The sequence below is a fragment of the Rutilus rutilus genome, assembly GCF_951802725.1.
Source record: "Rutilus rutilus genome assembly, chromosome: 10".
NCBI classification, from domain to species: Eukaryota; Metazoa; Chordata; class Actinopteri; order Cypriniformes; family Leuciscidae; genus Rutilus; species Rutilus rutilus.
In genome coordinates, this window is record NC_140215.1 from 15,320,272 (window position 1) to 15,341,236 (window position 20,965).

Consider the following 20,965-nt stretch of genomic DNA (forward strand, 5'->3'; position numbering starts at 1 on the left):
GCCTACTTTTGCGTTCATTTAATTGAATATTGTTTGTAAAATCGGATAGGCTAAGTCGAAAAATGGGTAATTTTAAAGCTTGTTAATGATTTCAATGTGTTTAAACGAGAAACAAGCCACAAACAAAATTGGGCGTTTTTTTGTGCATTCTCGCGGTTTTTGACGAGGTTTTGGGCTGGAAATTTAATCAGTCTTTGTTCATTTGTTCAGGATTCAGTTACATTTTTTATCAGCCAGTTATTGACTGGGTGAGTGTTTTTAGTGTCTTTTTAGTTAATTTACATGTAGGCCTATGTAAATCAGGTTGGTGTAAGTCTTGCAGTGTTGTTGTAGTGGCGTTCATCCACAATATACTGCAATATATAGCTTGTGTAACTGTGTTGTGCAGAACTACATGTTGTACATGTCTACTTTTGTATGGCAGAGCACTGAGGATTTCACAACACCATGGGCAACAGGAGGAGAGGTCACACTCATGCACCTAAAACACCACCTCTATCCATCGACACAAACTCCTCTGATCATGAGCAGGGTGTGAAGCACAGGATATGTATGGTGTCAGACTTCTTCTACCCAAACATGGGTGGTGTGGAGAGCCACATCTACCAGCTCTCACAGTGCCTCATAGAGAAGGGCCATAAGGTTGTGATAGCAACGCATGCGTATGGAGACCGCCGTGGGATTCGCTACCTGACCAACGGACTGAAGGTGTATTACCTACCACTCCAGGTTTGTTTTACAATATATTGCATTAGTTTTAAAGTGTCATATCACACACTGCTGGCATAATTCAGATTTTTAAAAATGTTTGTTTTTTTCAAAGTACAGATGTACCAGCAAATATCTCTCACATTATGTGTTCTAATGCTATTGATTGTACTTTAGCAACAATAAAAAGTGCATTGTAATGATTGTATTTAGGAAACTGCTATACATAAGGTACATAAATATTTTTAGAATAAAATAAAATTAATTCACCAAAAGGATTTTTTACTATCCGAAGGTTGTAGCATGTTCCTAGTGACCAGTCTGACTTACTACAGGTGAGATTTTGACAAAAAGTCCCTTAGTACAGTTGACAATATGTTTTTTTTTTAATTACTGTAATTTACCCTAAGTATTCTTTCGTGTTCCAAAGGCTGTAGTGTTTTCCTACGGACCAGACTGACTTACTACAGGTGACATTTTGACAAAAACTCCCTTACTGTACGTACAGTTGACAAATAAGTTTTTTTTTTTAATTACTGTAATTCACCCTAAGTATTTTTTCGTGTTCCAAAGGGTGTAGTGCTTTCCTACAGACCAGACTGACTTACTACAGGTGAAATTTTGACAAAAACTCCCTTACCGTACGTACAGTTGACAAATATGGTTTTTTTTTTAATTACTGTAATTCACCCTAAGTATTTTTTCGTGTTCCAAAGGCTGTAGTGCTTTCCTTCGGACCAGACTGACTTACTACAGGTGACATTTTGACAATACCTCCCTTACTGTACAATTATTAAATATGTTTAGTAATGAGCATATTATTACATATGTTTATTACATATGTTTATGAAATAAACTGTAAATCACCTATAGTGGTTTTTTTTAATATCCCAAAGGTTGTAGTACTTTCCTAGTGACCATACTTACTTACTACACGTGAAATTTTGACAATACCTAATAATACTGTATTACATAATGATATAATACTGTAATTCACTAAAAGGGGTTTTGTTTGTTTAAGGTTGTAGTACATTAATAGGGGCTACATTATTATTAACAGTAGTGACTGAACCTGTACGCATTGGTTTAGCAAATCTGACAGATAATGTTCAGCAATATCATGGAGGCATTCAAGATACCGTACAGTGCACTGTTTTATTTCTATTATCTTTCTAATTGTTCATGGAATACCACTGGGATTATAAATAAAAGTTGTAATTAATTCTTCGTGGTTAGAGTAATATTTCAATTTCACCTCTTCAAAATTTTGCTGTTGTTGATCCTCTCTTGGTTTAAGTTGTTCTTATATTATCATAAACCCTTTAACTGATTGTTTTGTCAAGTACTTTTTACTTTACAATATTTTATTTTAGTGAAGTGACGTAAAAGTTTAAGTAAAACAAATGTGTGTGTTTGAATACAATTTTTTCAAATGTTTTCAGTCAGGACTACTTTGGGTAAACAAATATATTTAAGCAATTGAACATGTTATTTAATATTTATTCATTGCATTATGTAATTGGTTAACACACATAACTATTAGTGGTTTGTTACATAATTAATTCTTGTCACGTTTACAAATGTGAACAGTGCCAAAGATGGTACCCAGTGTATGCTGCATTGGACTATCACCAGACAAGCTACCTGGAAAAGATGTCCAATGGTTGTGCTCACTGTGTACCTTAAACAGTGGAACATCATTAAAGAATATCTGCTGAAACTTCTGCTTTATTGTCCTTGTTGCAATATGGATTACCACTGTATATCTGTATTTTGGGACTTACAGTTAAAGACCCAAGGACCAGATATGATTTATTAAGACCAGGAGTTAGAAGTGCAGTCAATTTAAGACAAGAGTCAAAATTATAATAAATTAAAGGAAATTTTACTGATAGATTTGAAGATAGTTTGCAGTTTCATCAGGCAGAAGTCAGCTTCAAGAATCACAAGGAGTGATTACAGTAACAAAAGTGCTGACACCCTTACATTTACAAAAATCACAGCAATTATACCCTTCACTTAGGTCTAAGCTTTGTCATTGCTTCAGGTTGAATGATTCTGATTGGCTAATAAATAATCACACATTTTCTACACAGATAGACTGAAGCATATCGCCATCAATTATGCGGCTGACATTCGGACCCTGAATTTAGGCACGTCGTGACCTTCCACACTTGTAGTGATTGTAATGAATAGTAATTGGACCAATTTTTGAGTCTCTAGGACCAACTCTATAGCGCCACCACCAGTTCAAAAATTCCACATTAAAAGGCTTATAGCTTTTGAACCCTTTGATCTAGATGTGAATGTAAATAGATGTAAAATTAAACTTAGTACACCTGATTCCACTCATTATGGTGATCACAATCAATATCTTACAATAAGACTCCGCCCATTACAGTAATGGCCATTTTGAAAAGTACAGAGTTCAGTTTTTTTGCTACTCCTCATTCAAATTTTGTTCAGTTCTTACGATAATTGGCTAAGATGATCTTTGGACCTAGCCACACAGAAGTGACTGAACAGATTTTTGATTTTCGCTACCGTTCCCGATATATTTTGCTCCAAATTTGACCTGTATTTGTCTCCTTATGGTAGTTAGCTTAGCATGCTAATTGGTTAGCATGCTAACCAGATGCCATTCTTTCTAATGTGGCTCTTCAGCTATCAGGCTAACCATAAACTACATTAGCATTAAGCTAACTTAGCTTGCTAATCTGATTAACATGCTTTTGTGTGCTCATTCTTACACTTAAGCCTCTCCTCGGCAGCTTGGTAAGACAGCGTCAACTGAGTGCCACGAGCCCCGAACCATTCCGGTTGTGGGTTTGAATCCTGTGTGGCACATTCCCAGACCACAAGAGGTATTGTGGTTTTAAGTGGTGAAAAAGTTGCTTCTGTTCCAGACATGGTGTCTATATGTGAACGAACTCGATAAATACAACATGCAGCAAATTTATACAAAAATGATTAATTTTGAATTGCTTCTCACTTGAACTATGGACCTTCTTCATCTTGCAAAAAAACGCAACTTCCCAGTGGCGCAATGATATGAGTGACAGGTATCTGACCCAGAGATAATGGGTTCGAGCCCTGCGTGGGATGATTTAAAAAAACTGTGTGATTTGTTTATTATTCAACATTGTACTAATCTTTCTTCCTCTTGGATTATAAATAAGTATGTATTTTTCATTCTGTGGTCATTCTCATCTGAACTTCTGTTCATTTTGAGTTAATTTTCACCTGTACTTCTGAACCAGCTCTTTTTTCTTCAATTTCTGCTGATTTACTCTTCCTGCTCTTGCTGCTGCTTCAGGGGCTTGCCCCCGTATCGCTGCTTGCAGCTATATTTCCACTTGTTCCTTAACCTGTAACCAAGAATACTAACACACACAGACACAGTTTCTTCAAGATTGGATTTGGTGAGGAGGAGAGTCTTCTCAAAACATCAAGATAACATGTTCTTTCTCTCAAGGAGAGGATATAAATCTAACTGTAACAGTCTCTCAACTATAGGTTTCAATGACTCCTGAGACCATTGCTATCAGGGTAGCCTAGAAAAGCAGATGGATGTAGTGACACCTGTTAAAGAAGTCCATATTTCATCTCTGGAAGCCAGGCTAAATGAGCAAGCACTGTTACTGCATTCCTGGCATGGGCCAGACCCTTACGTTACACCTCAGATATCAAATACAGACATTTAAAGGATACATGAAATAACATTTTTGATAATCACACTGGTAATTTCTATAACAAAGTAAAATCTCATAAACCTAGAGAAGTCATTCAACTCATTTGATATTTAGAAGGAAAACTATTGATTAATACCTTGATTATAATCACTCATTAGATATACATTGAAGCAGCAGGGTGTTCCAGAATCCACTTCTTCAGGACTTCATAACAAAAACTTAACTTGAATCATTACAATAAGGGTGTTGCTTATTTATAACGTTGAAAATATGATTAACCTAAAATATCTGCATTTTTTTAATCAATGAAAGAAATGTGTTGTACAAGGAACAGCAGTTCTAATACCTACTTTTACCTAATACATTTATCAAAGTTAATTGAGAGTGATCACTAGGAACATACTATAACCTTTGGAACATGAAAAAACACTTTAGGGGGATTACAGTAATTGTTGGTCCAGTAAGGGAGGTATTGTCAAAATTTCACCTGTAGTAAGTCAGTCTGGTCACTAGGAAAGCACTACAGCCTTTGGAACATGAAAAAATACTTTAGGGGGATTACAGTAATTGTTTCATAAACATATTTGATTATTGTTGGTACAGTAAGGGAGGTATTGTCAAAATTTAACCTGTAGTAAGTAAGTGTGGTCACTAGGAAAGCACTACAACAACCTTTGGAACATGAAAAAACACTTTAGGTGAATTACTGTAATTTTTCCATGTGGATTTTTGTGTGCTGTATATGTACAGTTAGGGAGGTATTGTCAAAATCTCACCTGTAGTAAGTCAGTCTGGTCACTGGGAGAGCACTACAGCCTTTGGAACTTGAAAAAACATTACAGCAATTTTTTCAAATTAATATTTGTGTACTGAACGTACAGTAAGGGTGGTATTGTCAAAATCTCACCTGTAGTAAGTCAGTCAGGTCACTAGGAACATTCTACAACCTTTGGAATATCCCTTTGGTGAATTATTGTAAGTTTTACATAAAAAATATGTGTAATAAATATGTGTAAATGTTATTTAAATAAAACATATTTGCGTACTGTGTGTACTGTAATAGCCTACACAAAAGCACACTAAAGCAGTCTAGGTGAATACGCAGCAAATATCAAACCTGAAACTATTTTTACCCTGGTTGGCAAATAATCTTTCTTTCTTTTTTTCTTTTTTTTACTTGACTATGTTCATGGTGCTGTTCACGTATGTGGTACTGAAGGTCCTGACCTACATGATTAAGTCTGCAACTTGTGTAAAGTTGGTTTTATATTTGCATATTCGCGGAGTTCCGCGTTCAATATCTCGTGAGCTGAATATTGTTACTACACAAATAACATTGTTTTAATATTTAAATCTTCCTCAAAACGAGCTTTCCTTCGGGTTTGCACTTTGCAGATGGTCCCTTCTTAGCAGCCTGCGCATAGAGATCAATGTATTTTGTCCAGTGCGAAGGAAAGATCGTTTTGAGGAAAATTATGTTGTAGCCTCTGGTGTTTTATCTGTCGTTATATGTGATAGGTGTTTTGTGTAGCAACAACGTTTAGTTCACGAGTTATTGGACGCGGAAGTCGGCGAATGTGCGAATATGCGAATATAAAACCAACTTTACCTAAGTAGCCAAGATGAACTCACCTTTTTTTCGTTTGTCGTTTCAAACCAAAAACAAAGAAACGGTAAAAAAAAAAAAGAGAGCCGGTCTCCCGTTTTTGGTTTCTGAATCCAAAAACGAAAAACGACTAAACCAAATTCAAATAACGGTCCGATTTTGTTTTTTTGAAATTCCTTTTTTCATTTCTCCGTTTTAAGATCTACATTAAAAAAAAGACAGGTTGGCCATGTGACCCGGAAGTAATAGTAAATATAGCCTATAAAAATAAAAGCCAAGATTTTTAGAACGGTCATAATATGCAGCACTAACGTTATACCAGACTAACGTTAGAAGAACAAAAATCAATCAATAAATAGGCTTATATTACGGTGACGCATTGCTGCCACATACATATTATTTTTTCCCCTCAATTATGTCTAATAACGAGATCTTATGTCGTTAAAACGACATCTTTTCTTGGCCTTATAAGGACATGTGTAGTCATGTACAAAATATGCCTTTATCCACATAAAATTGATAGCCTATCACTCCTTTATCACACTTCTACGTTCAAAAAGCTTAAGCAAATAGTAGCAGCCCCCAATCAGGCAAAATTAATCAATGAGGCCCTTTTTTTATTTTCTATTTTATATAGGCCTTTTTTCTATTTTATATAGGCCTATAAGTTTTTTTATTATAGGGCCTATATAAGATTTATTTTTGTTGATAGGCTATATCTTCATTACCTAGAGATATAATTAAACAAAAAGTATTAAAAACACATCTAACAGAACAGCCTAAGTTGTTTATTTTTTACAACATTGTGTTCTTATTTTGTTTAATTAAAGAAATGTCAAACTTCGTCTTCATAACAGAAGATACGATATACAAAAATCTTCAAGATACAGCCTACAATCTTCACATGTATAACGGATTGTCACCAAACAGTCCTTTGTGTGGTGGAATAAGCAATGCTATATATAGCCTAAATATATGGTTAGTATCTTAATTTAAACTTAATTTTATTATTTTATTAGTTCATTGTGCTTACTCAACCAATTTAATGTAAAGAGCTGGATACTAATTACTAATCAAATAATGTCAAATATTAAATGTAGGCTAAGGATTTTTCTAGACTATAGTCAAACTATACTAGACTACTGGAGAATCCAGCTAATACCAGCTCAAGCTGGTAGCTGGTCCAAGCTGGTCATTAGCTGGTCCAAGCTGGTCATTAGCTGGTCATTAGCTGGTCCAAGCTGGTCATTAGCTGGTCCATGCTGGTCATTAGCTGGTCCAAGCTGGTCATTAGCTGGTCCAAGCTGGTCATTAGCTGGTCCAAGCTGGTCATTAGCTGGTCCAAGCTGGTCATTAGCTGGTCCATGCTGGTCATTAGCTGGTCCAAATCCTTTAAGCCTTGACTACTACAAATATCTATAGATGCTGTTCTTGAATAAGGCTAAATTTGACAGTATGAGCATTATTACTGTTGATCGTTAGGACAGGCGAAGCACTGCTACTTGGGTGCATGCGTGATATCTCTGTGCCCAAGTAGCAGTGCTTCGCCTGTGCTTCCCCCCAATATAGTCCCATGTCAATATCTGCCTAGGAAATTGCCTAGTCTTAATCTGCATTGCTATTTGTACTCGTTGTGAATACGCAGGTCACAAGAAGTAATTAGTTGTTTTTTTTAGTTTTTTGGGGTTCACTTTTATTCTCGACATGCTATCTGGCAACATAGGATTCCATTCACTATGCTAAGCTAAGCTAGCGGCAGCTCTGCCAGACTAAGTTAATGCATGCACTGAGAGAAAAATGCTTTTGCCCACCTAAATAAATCTAGGGGAGACGGTGAATAACCCCTATTTAAAAAAATGGGGGACTGTTCCTTTAAATGCTTTATAAGGCATAAATAGTCCTCACTTTAGATGAACTCACAAAAAAAAAGTTATTATAGATATGCTTATAAATCAAGAATAAAGCATTTATAGCTGTATTTATAAACAGTGTATTAATGTTTATTAATGCTTTATAAATTATGAATGAATTGTTTACTAATGCTTAACTAATGATTAATAGCATGCAGTTATTATAAAGTGTTAACCCTTTATATGTCGAGCCCTGAACATAATTCTCTAAAGTTGACACATCACTTACTTTTTAGTGTTCTGACTTTGTGAGGTGTCAGAGGTGGCCTAGGATCTGATTTTGTGGTGGGGCAACTTTTTCCTTCCAGGCTTCGGTTGGCCAGTGTGCTTGTTCCCCAAATGCACACTGCCAGCTCTTTCACAAACAAGCTGTCCTTTACATTGAGCTGTATCTTCCTCCATTTGTCACGGTGTATAACTACACCTTCACCGATATTAACCTATAAGAAATTAAATTTTAAAAATAAACATTTATTAAGAAACATAACACTACTGCAGTCTCCATTCTTATAAATTTGTAATCAACATTTCTCTCTTGACTTTTTGTTGTTTTGTTAAGTAGAGGGTCATATCCATCTTGCATAAGAGAGACTGAGGTTGGCAATCACAATGGAAAGTTGTCTCAATCACTAACTGCGTTTTTGACTCAAAGTCTGAATTACACACGTTACAAATATGTTTGTTTGTATGTTGTTTCAAACAACTAGTTCAAAACTCATATTACAATATTTTATTTAAAACTTTAGTGTAATATTTGTATTGCTGTTGCAAGTGCACACAATTAAACCACACTTGTATTAATTCAGTCGAAAAACATCTACAATATACAGTGAAGGTAAATTTTACCCAAAAGTTTGAACTGGTTCCATTGTGACAGCTTACCACATATTGCGACAAAATGCCTCACATTTGTGTGTTCAATTAAATATAATCTTTTTTTTTCCTGGTACATAACGGTGGAAATGCTCGGTAGCTTTTTTTTGTAGGCTTTGAGGTATGTACCTAATGCAAAAATGTAAACCAGCTTAAACCAACTAATATAAACACTGGAGTAAGTAACAAGCAGCCCCAGCCTCTCCTAAATATTCTATTTAATTAAAATCATACCTCATTGTTATCTGAAGTTTGTTCAGACTAGTTTTGATCAACAGCAGAATTGATCTCTGTGGGAGGGGGTGTGCAGTTTAGGGAGGTGAAGTTTTCATAACAATTACAGTGGGACCAGATTAACCATGTGGGGATACAGGTAGTAATCCATCCATATGGCTAAACTGGCCCTATCATGTAACATACATAACAATAATAGTAATGGTAATAATATGATTGATATAACAGGAAAAAAAAATCTGCAAAGATCACCAATACTTACCAATTGCTGTTTGAGGGTGTTTTAAAGGGGGGCTGCTCTCTGAGGCATTGAGTGAAACAAAAATGCATCACAATATTCAATATACACAAAAAATCTGCAAACTTATGAATAACAAACAGTGCAAGTTTTTAAGAGCACTGGAATTAGAGAAGGCAATAAAATTAGATTTTATAAATGTAATAGTTTTTAAATAAGTTAACCAGGTTATTTGTAAATGAGGCTTTTATCCAAAATGACTTTGACAAATTAGGAAAATACAAGCAATTTTCAAACATTACATAGGCCTATGTGTAAAATCATCCTTAGCAGACACAAATGCATTCAGTAAGTGCCTTGGTGTGGTGGTAATGTTTTTAAAAGCCAGTCCTACCAGTTGTCTTTGGAAGAGCTGTAGTGGCTGCGGTGGTGTTGCAACCTGAAAGATATAATGTACCCACAAATGCAAAAAAATGATCTCTCAACATACTGCAGAAAATAAAATTGGCCTTTTTCAGTTCATTGAGTAATTCCCTGTAATCTTTAAACAAAAAAATGCATCACAATATTCAATATACACAAAAAATCTGCAAACTTATGAATAACAAACAGTGCAAGTTTTTAAGAGCACTGGAATTAGAGAAGGCAATAAAATTAGATTTTAATTTTTTGAATGTAATAGTTTTAAAATAAGTTGACCATGTTATTTGTAAATGTAATCTTTATTATTATTATTATTATTATTATTATTGTTTTTGTTGTTGTTATTATTGTGCACAAAATCTTACCAGTTGTCACTGGAAGGTCTGGGATGGAGGCTGGAGATGTGTTGCTTCCTGGAACATAAAGTCTCAAATATTATGTATGTGTAAAAAAAAAAGAAAAAAAAAAAGAAAAGATAATGCTACTAATAATAATATTAATAATTACCAGAAATAATTTTGGCTACTAAACAAGTTTGAAGCTCAGCATTTAATTTCCTCTGTTCCTTCCCTTCAGCAATAGCTTCTTGATATTTCCGAGTTAGAGATTTGTATCGGTTCTCAAGCTCATCAAATTTTGATTTTGGAATTAGTTCATCCTCACTCTCACTTGTTGTTATCTCATCATCTACAATATTTTGTCCTCTTTTAGGTGTAGAATGAGGAGGAAATAGTGGTTGCTTCCTTTTCAAGGCTTGTCTCTTTTTTAAAATGTCCATCAGAAATGTCTGCTTTCCTTCCTCAATGCTTGCCTTTTGGGCTGCCTGAAAATACAACTAACACAAGTAAGAGGTATTTAAATTATTCAATGAATTGAGTTCATCGTGCAGTCTTTTCATGTTACTTACAGCATTATCCTTAGCTTCCTTCCTTTCTGACGTTTTGTTCTCTGGTGGACTTTTATCAAGCAGCTTTGGCACTCGAATCCTTTTCCCAGTTGCCAGCACATTTTCAATTTCCTCACAAGTTTCTGGAAAATGGGAATAGCTTTCTTCTTACTAAGTACTTGTTTATTTTCAGTCTAGAATTACACTAATGAAAACATCCATTTTTACTCTAGATTTAGTTTGATTCATAAATTAAAATGACCTTTTTTTCTTTTACTTTAATATCTAACTTACTGGAATGGTCACCTGGTATTATACTGGCAGAAAATAAAATTGAAAAAGCATTTAAATGAACTAATTTGATATCAAATCATATTGTTTAAACAATTAGGATCTTAAAAAATGAATACATTAGGTTATTAAGATACAATGAGCTAGGTAACAACTAGCAGCTACAGGTTAACCTAATGCTATTAATAGCAGCGCTTTTCATTAAGTTATCTGGTTCACAGATGTCACAAAAACGTCCTCAGTTTTGTAAGCTGTTTATTAAGCATATTTATAGACATAGTACTGTAAATTGAAAGATTTAGGCCTACCTTTCATCAACAGAATCTGTCCTTTTATGAAGCGTCCTTTCTTCAGGATCCAGTAAGTGTGAGACGAGAAATCCGTCGTATTTTTTGGGTCAAAGTGTTTAATGTCTTTAACATTAACAACGTCTTTAACTCCATCGTCTAAATAATGTACATATGCGAACATTTTGTATTAAAAACGCAGATATCTGAAGCCTTCTCCATGTCTGATAGAAGCCGTTCCGAAAAGTTACCGTTAAATACGTGACGTGCATATGCGCGCGACACTTTGTGGTTCCCGCCACTTTGTGGCTCGCGCAGCAGTTGCCCATGGATACGCGCAGTAGTTGCGCATGGATACACACATTCAGGGGTTTTTTTTCAAGTGAATTAAAGCTCCACCAATGTAAGTGACAAAAACAATCTGTTACTCTTATATTCCTCCCAAATTTTTCTATTTGTATTTAATTAACTTTTATTAATTAATATTTTTTGACAAATTTAGTTGACCGTTAGATGGCGCGCAGCTATTTCTGACAGATACTAGAGGTCCACAAAGGCTATGATTCTCACTATTTACAGAGACTCATGGTGGTGAGTGAAAAGTCTACTAGCTATTCTGTTTAATATTGTAGGATATCAAATAAATAAAAATAACAATTTGTTCAGCACAAATATGGTAGGCGTATGTCTCGTTGCAACCTTAACGTTACATTGTTTAACAGAGTTTAAGAACCAGACAACAACAGAGGGACTAAAATGAAGAGGTATAAACAGTACCTGGAGCCAGATACTACTTATCTGTTGCCAAGGACAACAAAATTTAGATCAAACACTTATAGCTCCAACAATGACGCACCTGGACCATCTAATGAGCACCCTGAACTAGAGGACAGAAATAGTGTAAATGGCACTGAAGTACATAATGAGGAAGAAAGTGAGACAAACGAAGCAAGCGACGGAGAAGCAATGGAATTGGAGGAAGGAAACTGTGTGGTGACAGTGAAACGGCAAGTGATGGGGAAGTCACTGAAGCCGATGAAAGTGATGATGGCAGTGATGTTGAGGAACATGATGGAGAAGAAAGCCAGTCATTTGCACATGATACTGGTCCAAAATTTGATGAAAATCTAAATGTCCCAGTATGCAGATTTCTCTCAATTACAAAGGCTGAACTCCTCCTGCTGCTCATAACATTCACACTAAGGCACAATTTATCATTTGCTGCACTGCTTGACCTTTTGAAACTGATTAATTTTGTTTTCTCTAAAACAGTACTGCCAGCCAGTAAGCACATGCTTAGTAAGGTGTTCACACACTTCAGTCAGAGAACAGAACTTCATTTCCTTTGTACATTCTGTCAGTCATATCTTGCAAGTCATAAAAACAATAATCCGAGGAAACACTATGTGTGTTCACACTGTAACAAGACAAACAGTACCCAAGATCTGAAAAGCCAGAGTTACTTTGTAACTTTACCAGTTGATTTACAGGTTAAGTCATTCCTTGAAAATGACAACTTCAGAAATTCGCTCAATTTGAGATTTACAAGAGCAACATCAGAGAACGTACTCAGGGACATTTATGATGGCGATATGTACAAAGAGCTCTCACGGCCAGGTGGAATTCTGCACAATAAGGATAACCTTTCATATGTGTTCAATTCAGACGTTAGTCCCTTGTACAAAGCCTCAGGTACATCAATCTGGCCAATACAGCTGGCTATTAATGAAATTCCACCTGCCGAACGTAGAAAAAACATGATACTTGCTGGTTTGTGGCATGGGAAAGGGGAACCAAGGATGGATATATTTCTTGACAAATTTGTAGAGCACGCAAAAAAATTGGTTGTAGATGGGGTAATGTGGTGGAACAAAATCACAAATTCATGGATAAAAAATAAAACTGGTAGGGTTATGCTGTTGTGTGGACTCTGTTGCTAGACCCTTGATGCAAAACCTCACTCAGTTTAATGGTTACTATGGTTGTGGGTTCTGTTACCATCCAAATATATCTGCGGAGCAGCAGGTACCCTGTTAGTGAAGAGCAACATGCTGACAGAAATGCATCAGAAATGATCCATGACATGGAGGAGGCTGTTAGAGGTGGACATCCTATCAGAGGGGTTAAGGGCCTATCACCATTGGTCAATTTACCATATTTTGATGTGGTTCATGGATTTGTGCCAGATTATATGCATTGTGTTTTACTTGGTGTGACTAAACAATTGTCAAAGTTGTGGCTGGAGGAATATGGTAGCGAGTTCTACATTGGCTCTCCGGACAATCAACGTGTTATAAATGGACGCTTGTCTAAAATAAACCCCCCTCAGTATATTCGCAGACTCCCCAGGGATCTCAGTGAAAGAAAGTACTGGAAGGCTGCTGAGTGGAGAGCTTGGCTTCTTTTTTATGCATTGCCTTGCTTGAAAGATATTCTCCCATCAAAATATCTTTGCCATTTTGCGCTATTAGTGCAAGCTGTATACCTGCTTCTGAGTGACAGCATTTCAAAAGATGATGTAAATGCAGCAGACCTACTACTCCTTGAGTTTGCATTTCGCTTTCAGATGCTGTATGGAGAAAAGTCTATGACATTTAATGTCCACTTACTACATCATTTGTCAGCGAGTGTGAAAAATTGGGGACCTCTTTGGGCGCATTCAGCCTTTAATTTTGAAAATGGCAATGGAAAGCTTGTAAGACTTGTTAAAAATGCCAGGGGAGCACCACTTCAAATTGTTAACAAGTTTATAATGAGTAAAACTCTTCCCATTTTAGCTAGCACAGACACAATCAGCGAGAGCGTACTCGAGTTTTGTAAAGATGTGACTGAAACAAACAGACTTAAGCATTCTGACTCAGTTGGTGATGTCTGTTTACTTGGCTCTGCTGCAGTTTTGACACTCAGTTTTGAGGAGGAAGTTGCTGTGAGGCAAATTGTTCAAAACATGCCTATCGGTATAGAGTGTAACGTTTACTGCCGACTAATAGTGAACACTGAGGTCATTCACTCCACAGATTACCTAAAACCAGTCAGGTCAAATGACAATGTAGTGGTCTTGAAGGATGGAACATTTGGCATTGTCAGCAAGATCTTAACTTTGAGAATTGAAGAGTCAGAGAGATGCATTGTGCTGATAAAAGAAATATGTCCTGTTGATGTGCCCCTTAGAATGGAAGATCAAGGGTTTTTCTTCCTCACATTTTAGTATGCTCTTCTAATTTTGGTCAGTTACGGGCAGTTTCACCAACCGAAATAGTGAACAAATGCTTGCACATTAACTTCACCAACGAAAAATACATCTGCATGTTTCCTAACACTATTGAAAGGGACATTTAATCTAATTGAAAATATAAATAAGACGCTCTATAACAGCACCACAAAATTACTGTAAAAAGTTAGCTTACACATATGATAATGTGTCACATGTGTTATGATATTTTTTAAACAGTAAAACTTTACTAAACAGTAGCTAGGTGCAAAAACAATTATTTTAAATAATTACAGTATGTTAGCATTTTATTTCAACTACAGTATTTTATTGCATTTTACCTATGGTATTTAGCATTTAAAGGTGCATATATACTCTGTATTTTTTGTCTTAACTATGTATGAATTATATTTTTTGAATATCTGTTTGCCTATTTAACTTAATATTTAAAATGGCATATTTACGCTGTATTGCTTTGCTTTGTATTCTTACCTATGAATTGTAATTATTTTTTACATTTGATTCATTTTATGTTTAATTTTTTTAATATCTGTTTACATATTTAACTTAGTATTAAAAATTGCATATTCACTAGGCATTTGATCTGTATTTATTTTCATTTTACTTGTGTATGAAGTATGATCATTTTTCATCATTCAACTGTTTAATTGTCTTTAATGTAGCAATTTCACAAATTACTCAAAGCATATTTTACATTAAATGTACGGTGGCGAGAGCTCAACGCGCTGCAACTGAAGAAAACACATGCAAATTAGAAAAACACCAGCAAATTAAGAAAACTTCTTCATCAGTTTGACAACACACAGCAAATACTCACAATTCATAGACGTATTGCAGATGAGCAAACACTAACTAAAAAATAGTCCCAGATGTAACACGCACATCAAATAGACATCACAGAGATGTACGTGTGCTATCAGAAATGGTTCCACCAGCTCATCCAGGTCCCCACCAGGTTAGCCAAACTGGTCCACCAGCTCATATGGTCCCCACCAGCTGGTACAAGCTGGTCCACCAGCTCATCCAGGTCCCCACCAGCTTAGCCAAACTGGTCCACCAGCTCATATGGTGTCCACCAGCTCATATGGTCCCCACCAGCTGGTCCAAGCTGGTCCACCAGCTCATCCAGGTCCCCACCAGCTTAGCCAAACTGGTCCACCAGCTCATATGGTCCCCACCAGCTGGTCCAAGCTGGTCCACCAGCTCATCCAGGTCCCCACCAGCTTGGACCAGCTAATGACCAGCTTCTCTTGTATATGTATTTTTTTCCTAGGTTGCTTTCAAAAGTGGCTGGAGGGCAAAAATTTGGAGGAAGCAGAGCTGAAGGCCAGAACAGTGAAGCTTGGGCGCTACGTGACAGAAAAAATTCAAGACATCAACAAAAAAGTCAAAAAAGCCAAATAAGTAGATTGCTTGCTTCACTTCATAAACTACATTTATTTTTCTTTTAACAGGGTTCGTACGTTTTGAAAAAAACTGGAAAAGTTATGGAATTTGAAAAATGCAAATTCCAGGCCTGGAAAGGTTTTGAAAAAACAAAAAGACCCAGAAAGTTTTGGAAAAGTCATGGAATTTTTTTTTAACACAGCATAATATGTGATTAATACAAAAACTGTTTAATAAAAAAATATTTCGCGTTGTCTTAACGTCCTTATATTCGGGCGGCATAACCGTTCACTTCCGAATCCGATTCACTCACTTGTTGCGATGTTGCCTGAGGCGAAGTCGGTGCTGACAGAAATTTAATTGAAATGCCAGGAAAGTGGCACGAGCATGCTAAAGTTTTGCAAGTTGAGAATGTAGCGGAAAGAGGATTGCAGCTCTGGCCGCATGTGAAACGATACGCAGTATATCTCCTGCACGCGAGAGGAGAGAAGAAAACGAGTAAATGTCAGTTCAATAAGTTCATTCTTTATGTGCATAGGAGTGTGCGATATTGTCTATGAACTATGATGATATTGTAGCCTAATCATTGTTTTAACTATGTACGAGGCACTGCGAGCTGACATATCGCGTTTGTCTCTCATGCTTGCTTTCACTGCGTGATGTGTCAGTGCAGTTATAGATGTCCCTAAATGAGTTTTTGTCTTATATTTATATCATATTATGTTGTCATATTAGAATATCACATGAGCAAGAGTGCCGTTTTCCTTTGCATATTTGCATATGTGCTATTTATTTTATGCAACAGGTAAATTAACAGTAAAGTTAACATTGTGAGTTACTTTTTGGACACAATATTGTCAATTTTCACTTTATATCAGCGACGAGAATTTCATAATGAAGCCGTAGTCCAACAGACATCGATGATTTTTTTTATTATTTAATGAAATCCGCGTTTTGAACGAATCATTTTAACGATTCAATGAACAATCACTTGTTTTTTGAATGAATCAGCCGTTTGAACGAATCGGTTGAAATTACTCCAACAACTCGCTTATTAAGACAGTGACTTGCCGCCACTTAGGCCTACTGGTGGTTTTAGTTTCATATTTAAAGTAAAACGTCTTTTAATTAAAACGTTAAAATTATAAATCATTTCATTTAAATATTGAATAGCTTTATTTATGCAATTGTAAATGAAGTGTTAATATAGTAGGCTAATGCCAGTTTTGATGCCGCTTCTGTGTCAGCTCTAATGTCGACTGACATTTTCAGGAATACATAGTCATGGAAATGTGCCGAAAAGTCGTGGAAAAGTCATGGAAAAGTATTGGTTAAAATGTGTATGAACCCTGTTTTAAGTAGTTACAATGAAATGTTTTATTGATTTAAGCTTACAAATAGGCTAATTAATAATTTCATACAAATTCATACAAATAAAAACCCACACATCTTTGTATTTATTATTTCATCTTTTTATTAGGTTGTTTGATTTAATAAAGATGTTAGAATGAAATTCACATAAATAAATGTAATTCTCCTCTTGAATGTGTATATTTGTGTCTGTGTGCTCCATTCCTTAAGCATAGGTTTGGTTTTATCATAAGCCTATAGGGTATAGTGTTGTAACTAGCAACTAAATTAAAGGTATAGTGGAGGATCTTTCCGAATTTTAGATAAGACCCGCCCTCTCCACTTTTTGAATAAGTTTGATTGATTTACCAGAATGATTGACAATTAGGAGGACCAATAGTATAGGTGAATCCACTATACCTTTAAATGAGTGACCAGCAACATAAAACAGCTTCAAACCCTAGCTGGTTACAATTCTCAGCAAAAGAAAATCCCCCAAAAACGCTACCAGCATAAGCTGGTATTAGGTGGTTTAACCAGCATAAGCTGGTATTGGGTGGTCTAACCAGCATAAACTGGTATTGGGTGGTCTAACCAGCATAAGCTGGTATTCTAACCAGCATAAGCTGGTATTGGGTGGATCTAGCTGGTTTTTTTTTATTTATTAGTCCTCATTGCTTAAATGAATGACTATAGTCATTCATTTAAGCAATGAGGACTAATCGCACGTTTATATTCAATCCTGGGTGCATATATTCCGCGCTCAAGCGCATAAAACTTGCCACAAATCACCGGCAAAAGTAGGCTAATGATAATAAATGTGTCTGAAAAAATAAATAAATAACGAAGCATTTTAATTGTTTATTAATGAACTAGTCTTTTCTAAATCAGTGTAGGCTGCCTGCAAACATATATCCATACATCTCCGCTAGCCTAGATGCGCCTATACGGACAGGATTAGGCCTACATAATCAGATGGTAGCCTACCGTAGGCCTACGTATTTGCTTTCGATTGGATTTTTTTCGTTGGTGGACATTTTTTTATAAGCTTTATAGATAGTTATAATCATGAAAAAATTCAAGCTCAATGGGCCCCTTTTGTCTCAAAATGTATTGTGCCCCTCTCTGATAAATGTAAATTATTATTATTATTAAAATAAATATTATAATAAATAACAATACACTTATACACCATTGCCACTAACAATAGTAGCCTAATACAAAAAAATTAAATATATAGGGGAGAACCGGGGCGAAAGTAACACGGGACGAAAGTAACAAAGCGATTTTCTCAGAGCAGCACGCAGCCAGTGACGGAGCCGCTAAATATCACGTGATTTCAGCATTGTTTCCCGCGGATAAGTCCGGAAAGCTGTTTACGAGTACGGTAAGTAAATTACTGAAGCGGTACTTTTTTTCTATTTACAAGTTGTGTTTCTCGTTTCATGTGTCGCATTAATGATCAATCCACGGGTTATTTAGTGCTGTAACACATGATAAAGTTTGCCTTGTCAGAGTTTTTCAGTATACAAGTAATTCGGGTTTAAATGTCAGGAGTTCCAGTCGGGACGAAAGTAACACTTGTTACTTTCGTCCCGCTGCTAATGAGGTGATTTTCTCCGTGTTGCAGAGTTTATTAAAATATGTTTATGTCATATTATACCAACAGAATATGCCAAGAGTGAGAGTCAGAAAGACAGACAGAGGTCTGATTCAGCCAGATGTTTATGAGAGGGCGTTTCTAGACATATCTGTCAGAAAAATGAGTATCAGGGCAGCTGCAAAGTCGCATGGAATATGCCATGACACTTTGCTCCGATACTGCAGGAGAAGGGCAGAGAACAGTAGGGTGAAGACTAGACCACCAGGGTACAGGTCACACACCAAAGTCTTCTCTGTGGACCAAGAGAAGAAGCTGGAGGTTTACATAAAGAGGGCAGCTGATATTTATTTTGGCCTGTCTCCTAAGGAGGTCAGTTTAGAACAGTAAAAACACTCAAAATGCAGTTCACTTACACTGCTTTTACTAAAACCAGTTTAAATGCTTATCTGGAGGCTTACATTAAGAGGACAGCTAATATTTATTTTGGCCTGTCTCCTAAGGTCAGTTTAGTACAGTAAAAACACTCAAAATCTAGCTCACTTACACTGCTTTTACTAGAACTAGTTTAAATGCTTATCAAAATGTGAGATTTGTATATTCTTTAAATAGTTTTTAATTTTTATAAAAAAATATATTTTTATTGACATTACATTTAATTTTTCCACTGTCTGTAAAGCTGCTGTAACATGTAAAAATCCCTAGTGCAGGATCAGTAAAATCTTATTTTATCTTAATCATGTCATAAACAATGTCCCTCTAAAAAAATTCTTTAAACTGTTTTAGGTGCGCAGATTTGCATACGAGTTGGCCAGCAGATATGGGTGCAAATATCCGAGTGGATGGGATGCCACCAAGATGGCGGGAAAAGACTGGCTCACCTCCTTCCTTGAAAGGAACAACACCTTATCTATCCGTAGACCCCAAGCCACCAGCATGTCCCGTTCCACTAGCTTTAACCGAACAAATGTGTCCTCTTTTTTTAAGAATTTACAGACCGTTCTTGCCCGCTACCTTTTTGAAGCAAAGGACATTTGGAATGTGGATGAAACAGGTAAAGTTTACAATTCATTAAAACTAAAAAAAGTTACAATGATTCAGTGGTTTAAAATACATGGGACAAATCTATTGTTATGTAAAATTTAATAAACAGACCGTGATAATATATACATACTGTAGCCTATACAGATAAATATATACAGGTTATAAATATGTAATTATATAAAAACACTACACACACACATACACCTAGCTATAATAAAAACATACAAATAAACAAAAAAATATTAATACAGATATAGAGATAATAAAACAATAATGTAAATTAATATGTAACTATATACAAACACTAACAATACACACACATCTAGGTATATAAACACTTACAAATGTTCATGAAAGCTCATCAATGTTTATAATTCAATTTCAGGTAGCCTATATTTTTTTTTGGCGGAAGCATTTGGCGGAGGTGAAGTGGTAGGCAGAGTTTCCTTTGCAGCGCTACAGTAGCAGTTCGCCGCGAGTCTTCAAACTGCACGGGCAGCAGGTAACATTAAGCTAATACGGAAAAGTAGGAAACATTTATCCTACCATGCTACTGTAAAAGTTGCGGCAGCATGTGAGTTATGCTTAACAATCATAAAAGTATAACTTAATTGCAGCCGCATTCTGAGTCTGACAATGTCATTCGTTTTTGTCCAAGGCTATAGCAAGTGTTTATTAGCTTGGGGAAATAACGTTACATCTAGTGAAAGGAAATTTTAAGTCCATGTCCAGCTCTAAATTGTAAGGAATTTATATCTTTGATTTCAAAGTACACTTTACAATAAGGTTCATTTGTTTATTTTTTATATTAACTAACATTAACTAATCATGAGCAAAACATTTGTTAGGCTACTGTAGGCCTATTTGTTAATCTTAGTTAATAATAATACAACTTTTAATTGTTTGTTCATGTTATGTCACAGTCAGTGCATTGACTAATGTTAACAAATACAACTTTTGATTTTAATAATGTTTTAGTAAATGCTGAAATTAATATTAACTAAGATTAATAAATGGTGTAGAAGTGCAGTTCATTATTAGTTCATGTTAACAAATTTAACTAATGAAACCTTATTGTAAAGTGTTACTGATTTCATGATAGCTAACACTTTAATGAATACATAGCCTACATAAAATTTATAACATCAACATAACTAAACATGAATTCCTCATAATTACCTACTTGATTCTCTGTTTTGTTTGGT

At 35.7% G+C, this 20,965-nt stretch overlaps 1 protein-coding gene across 1 annotated transcript; it reads right to left on the bottom strand.

Moving 5' to 3' along the window:
* Positions 1-8,150: 8,150 nt before the first annotated feature.
* On the bottom strand, positions 8,151-10,619 carry LOC311297858 (uncharacterized protein). Its single transcript, XM_084420333.1, has 6 exons — positions 10,192-10,619; positions 10,050-10,097; positions 9,656-9,700; positions 9,286-9,324; positions 9,024-9,079; positions 8,151-8,356 (listed from the first exon to the last, which is right to left on the bottom strand). Exons 1-5 carry the CDS (start codon positions 10,460-10,462, stop codon positions 9,051-9,053), a joined length of 432 nt encoding a protein of 143 aa, XP_084276459.1. The 5' UTR covers positions 10,463-10,619; the 3' UTR covers positions 8,151-8,356; positions 9,024-9,050.
* Between the last annotated feature and the right edge of the window lie 10,346 nt (positions 10,620-20,965).

What these genes read in the sequence shown, in the direction of transcription:
- LOC311297858 (XM_084420333.1), bottom strand. Translation starts at nt 10,462, where the DNA reads ATGGACATTTTAAAAAAGAGACAAGCCTTGAAAAGGAAGCAACCACTA. An exon ending in AGACCTTCCAGTGACAACTG is followed by an intron (nt 9,701 to 10,049) that starts GTAAGATTTTGT and finishes TATATCTTTCAG; the next exon opens with GTTGCAACACCACCGCAGCC. An exon ending in ACACCCTCAAACAGCAATTG is followed by an intron (nt 9,080 to 9,285) that starts GTAAGTATTGGT and finishes CCCCTCCCACAG; the next exon opens with AGATCAATTCTGCTGTTGAT.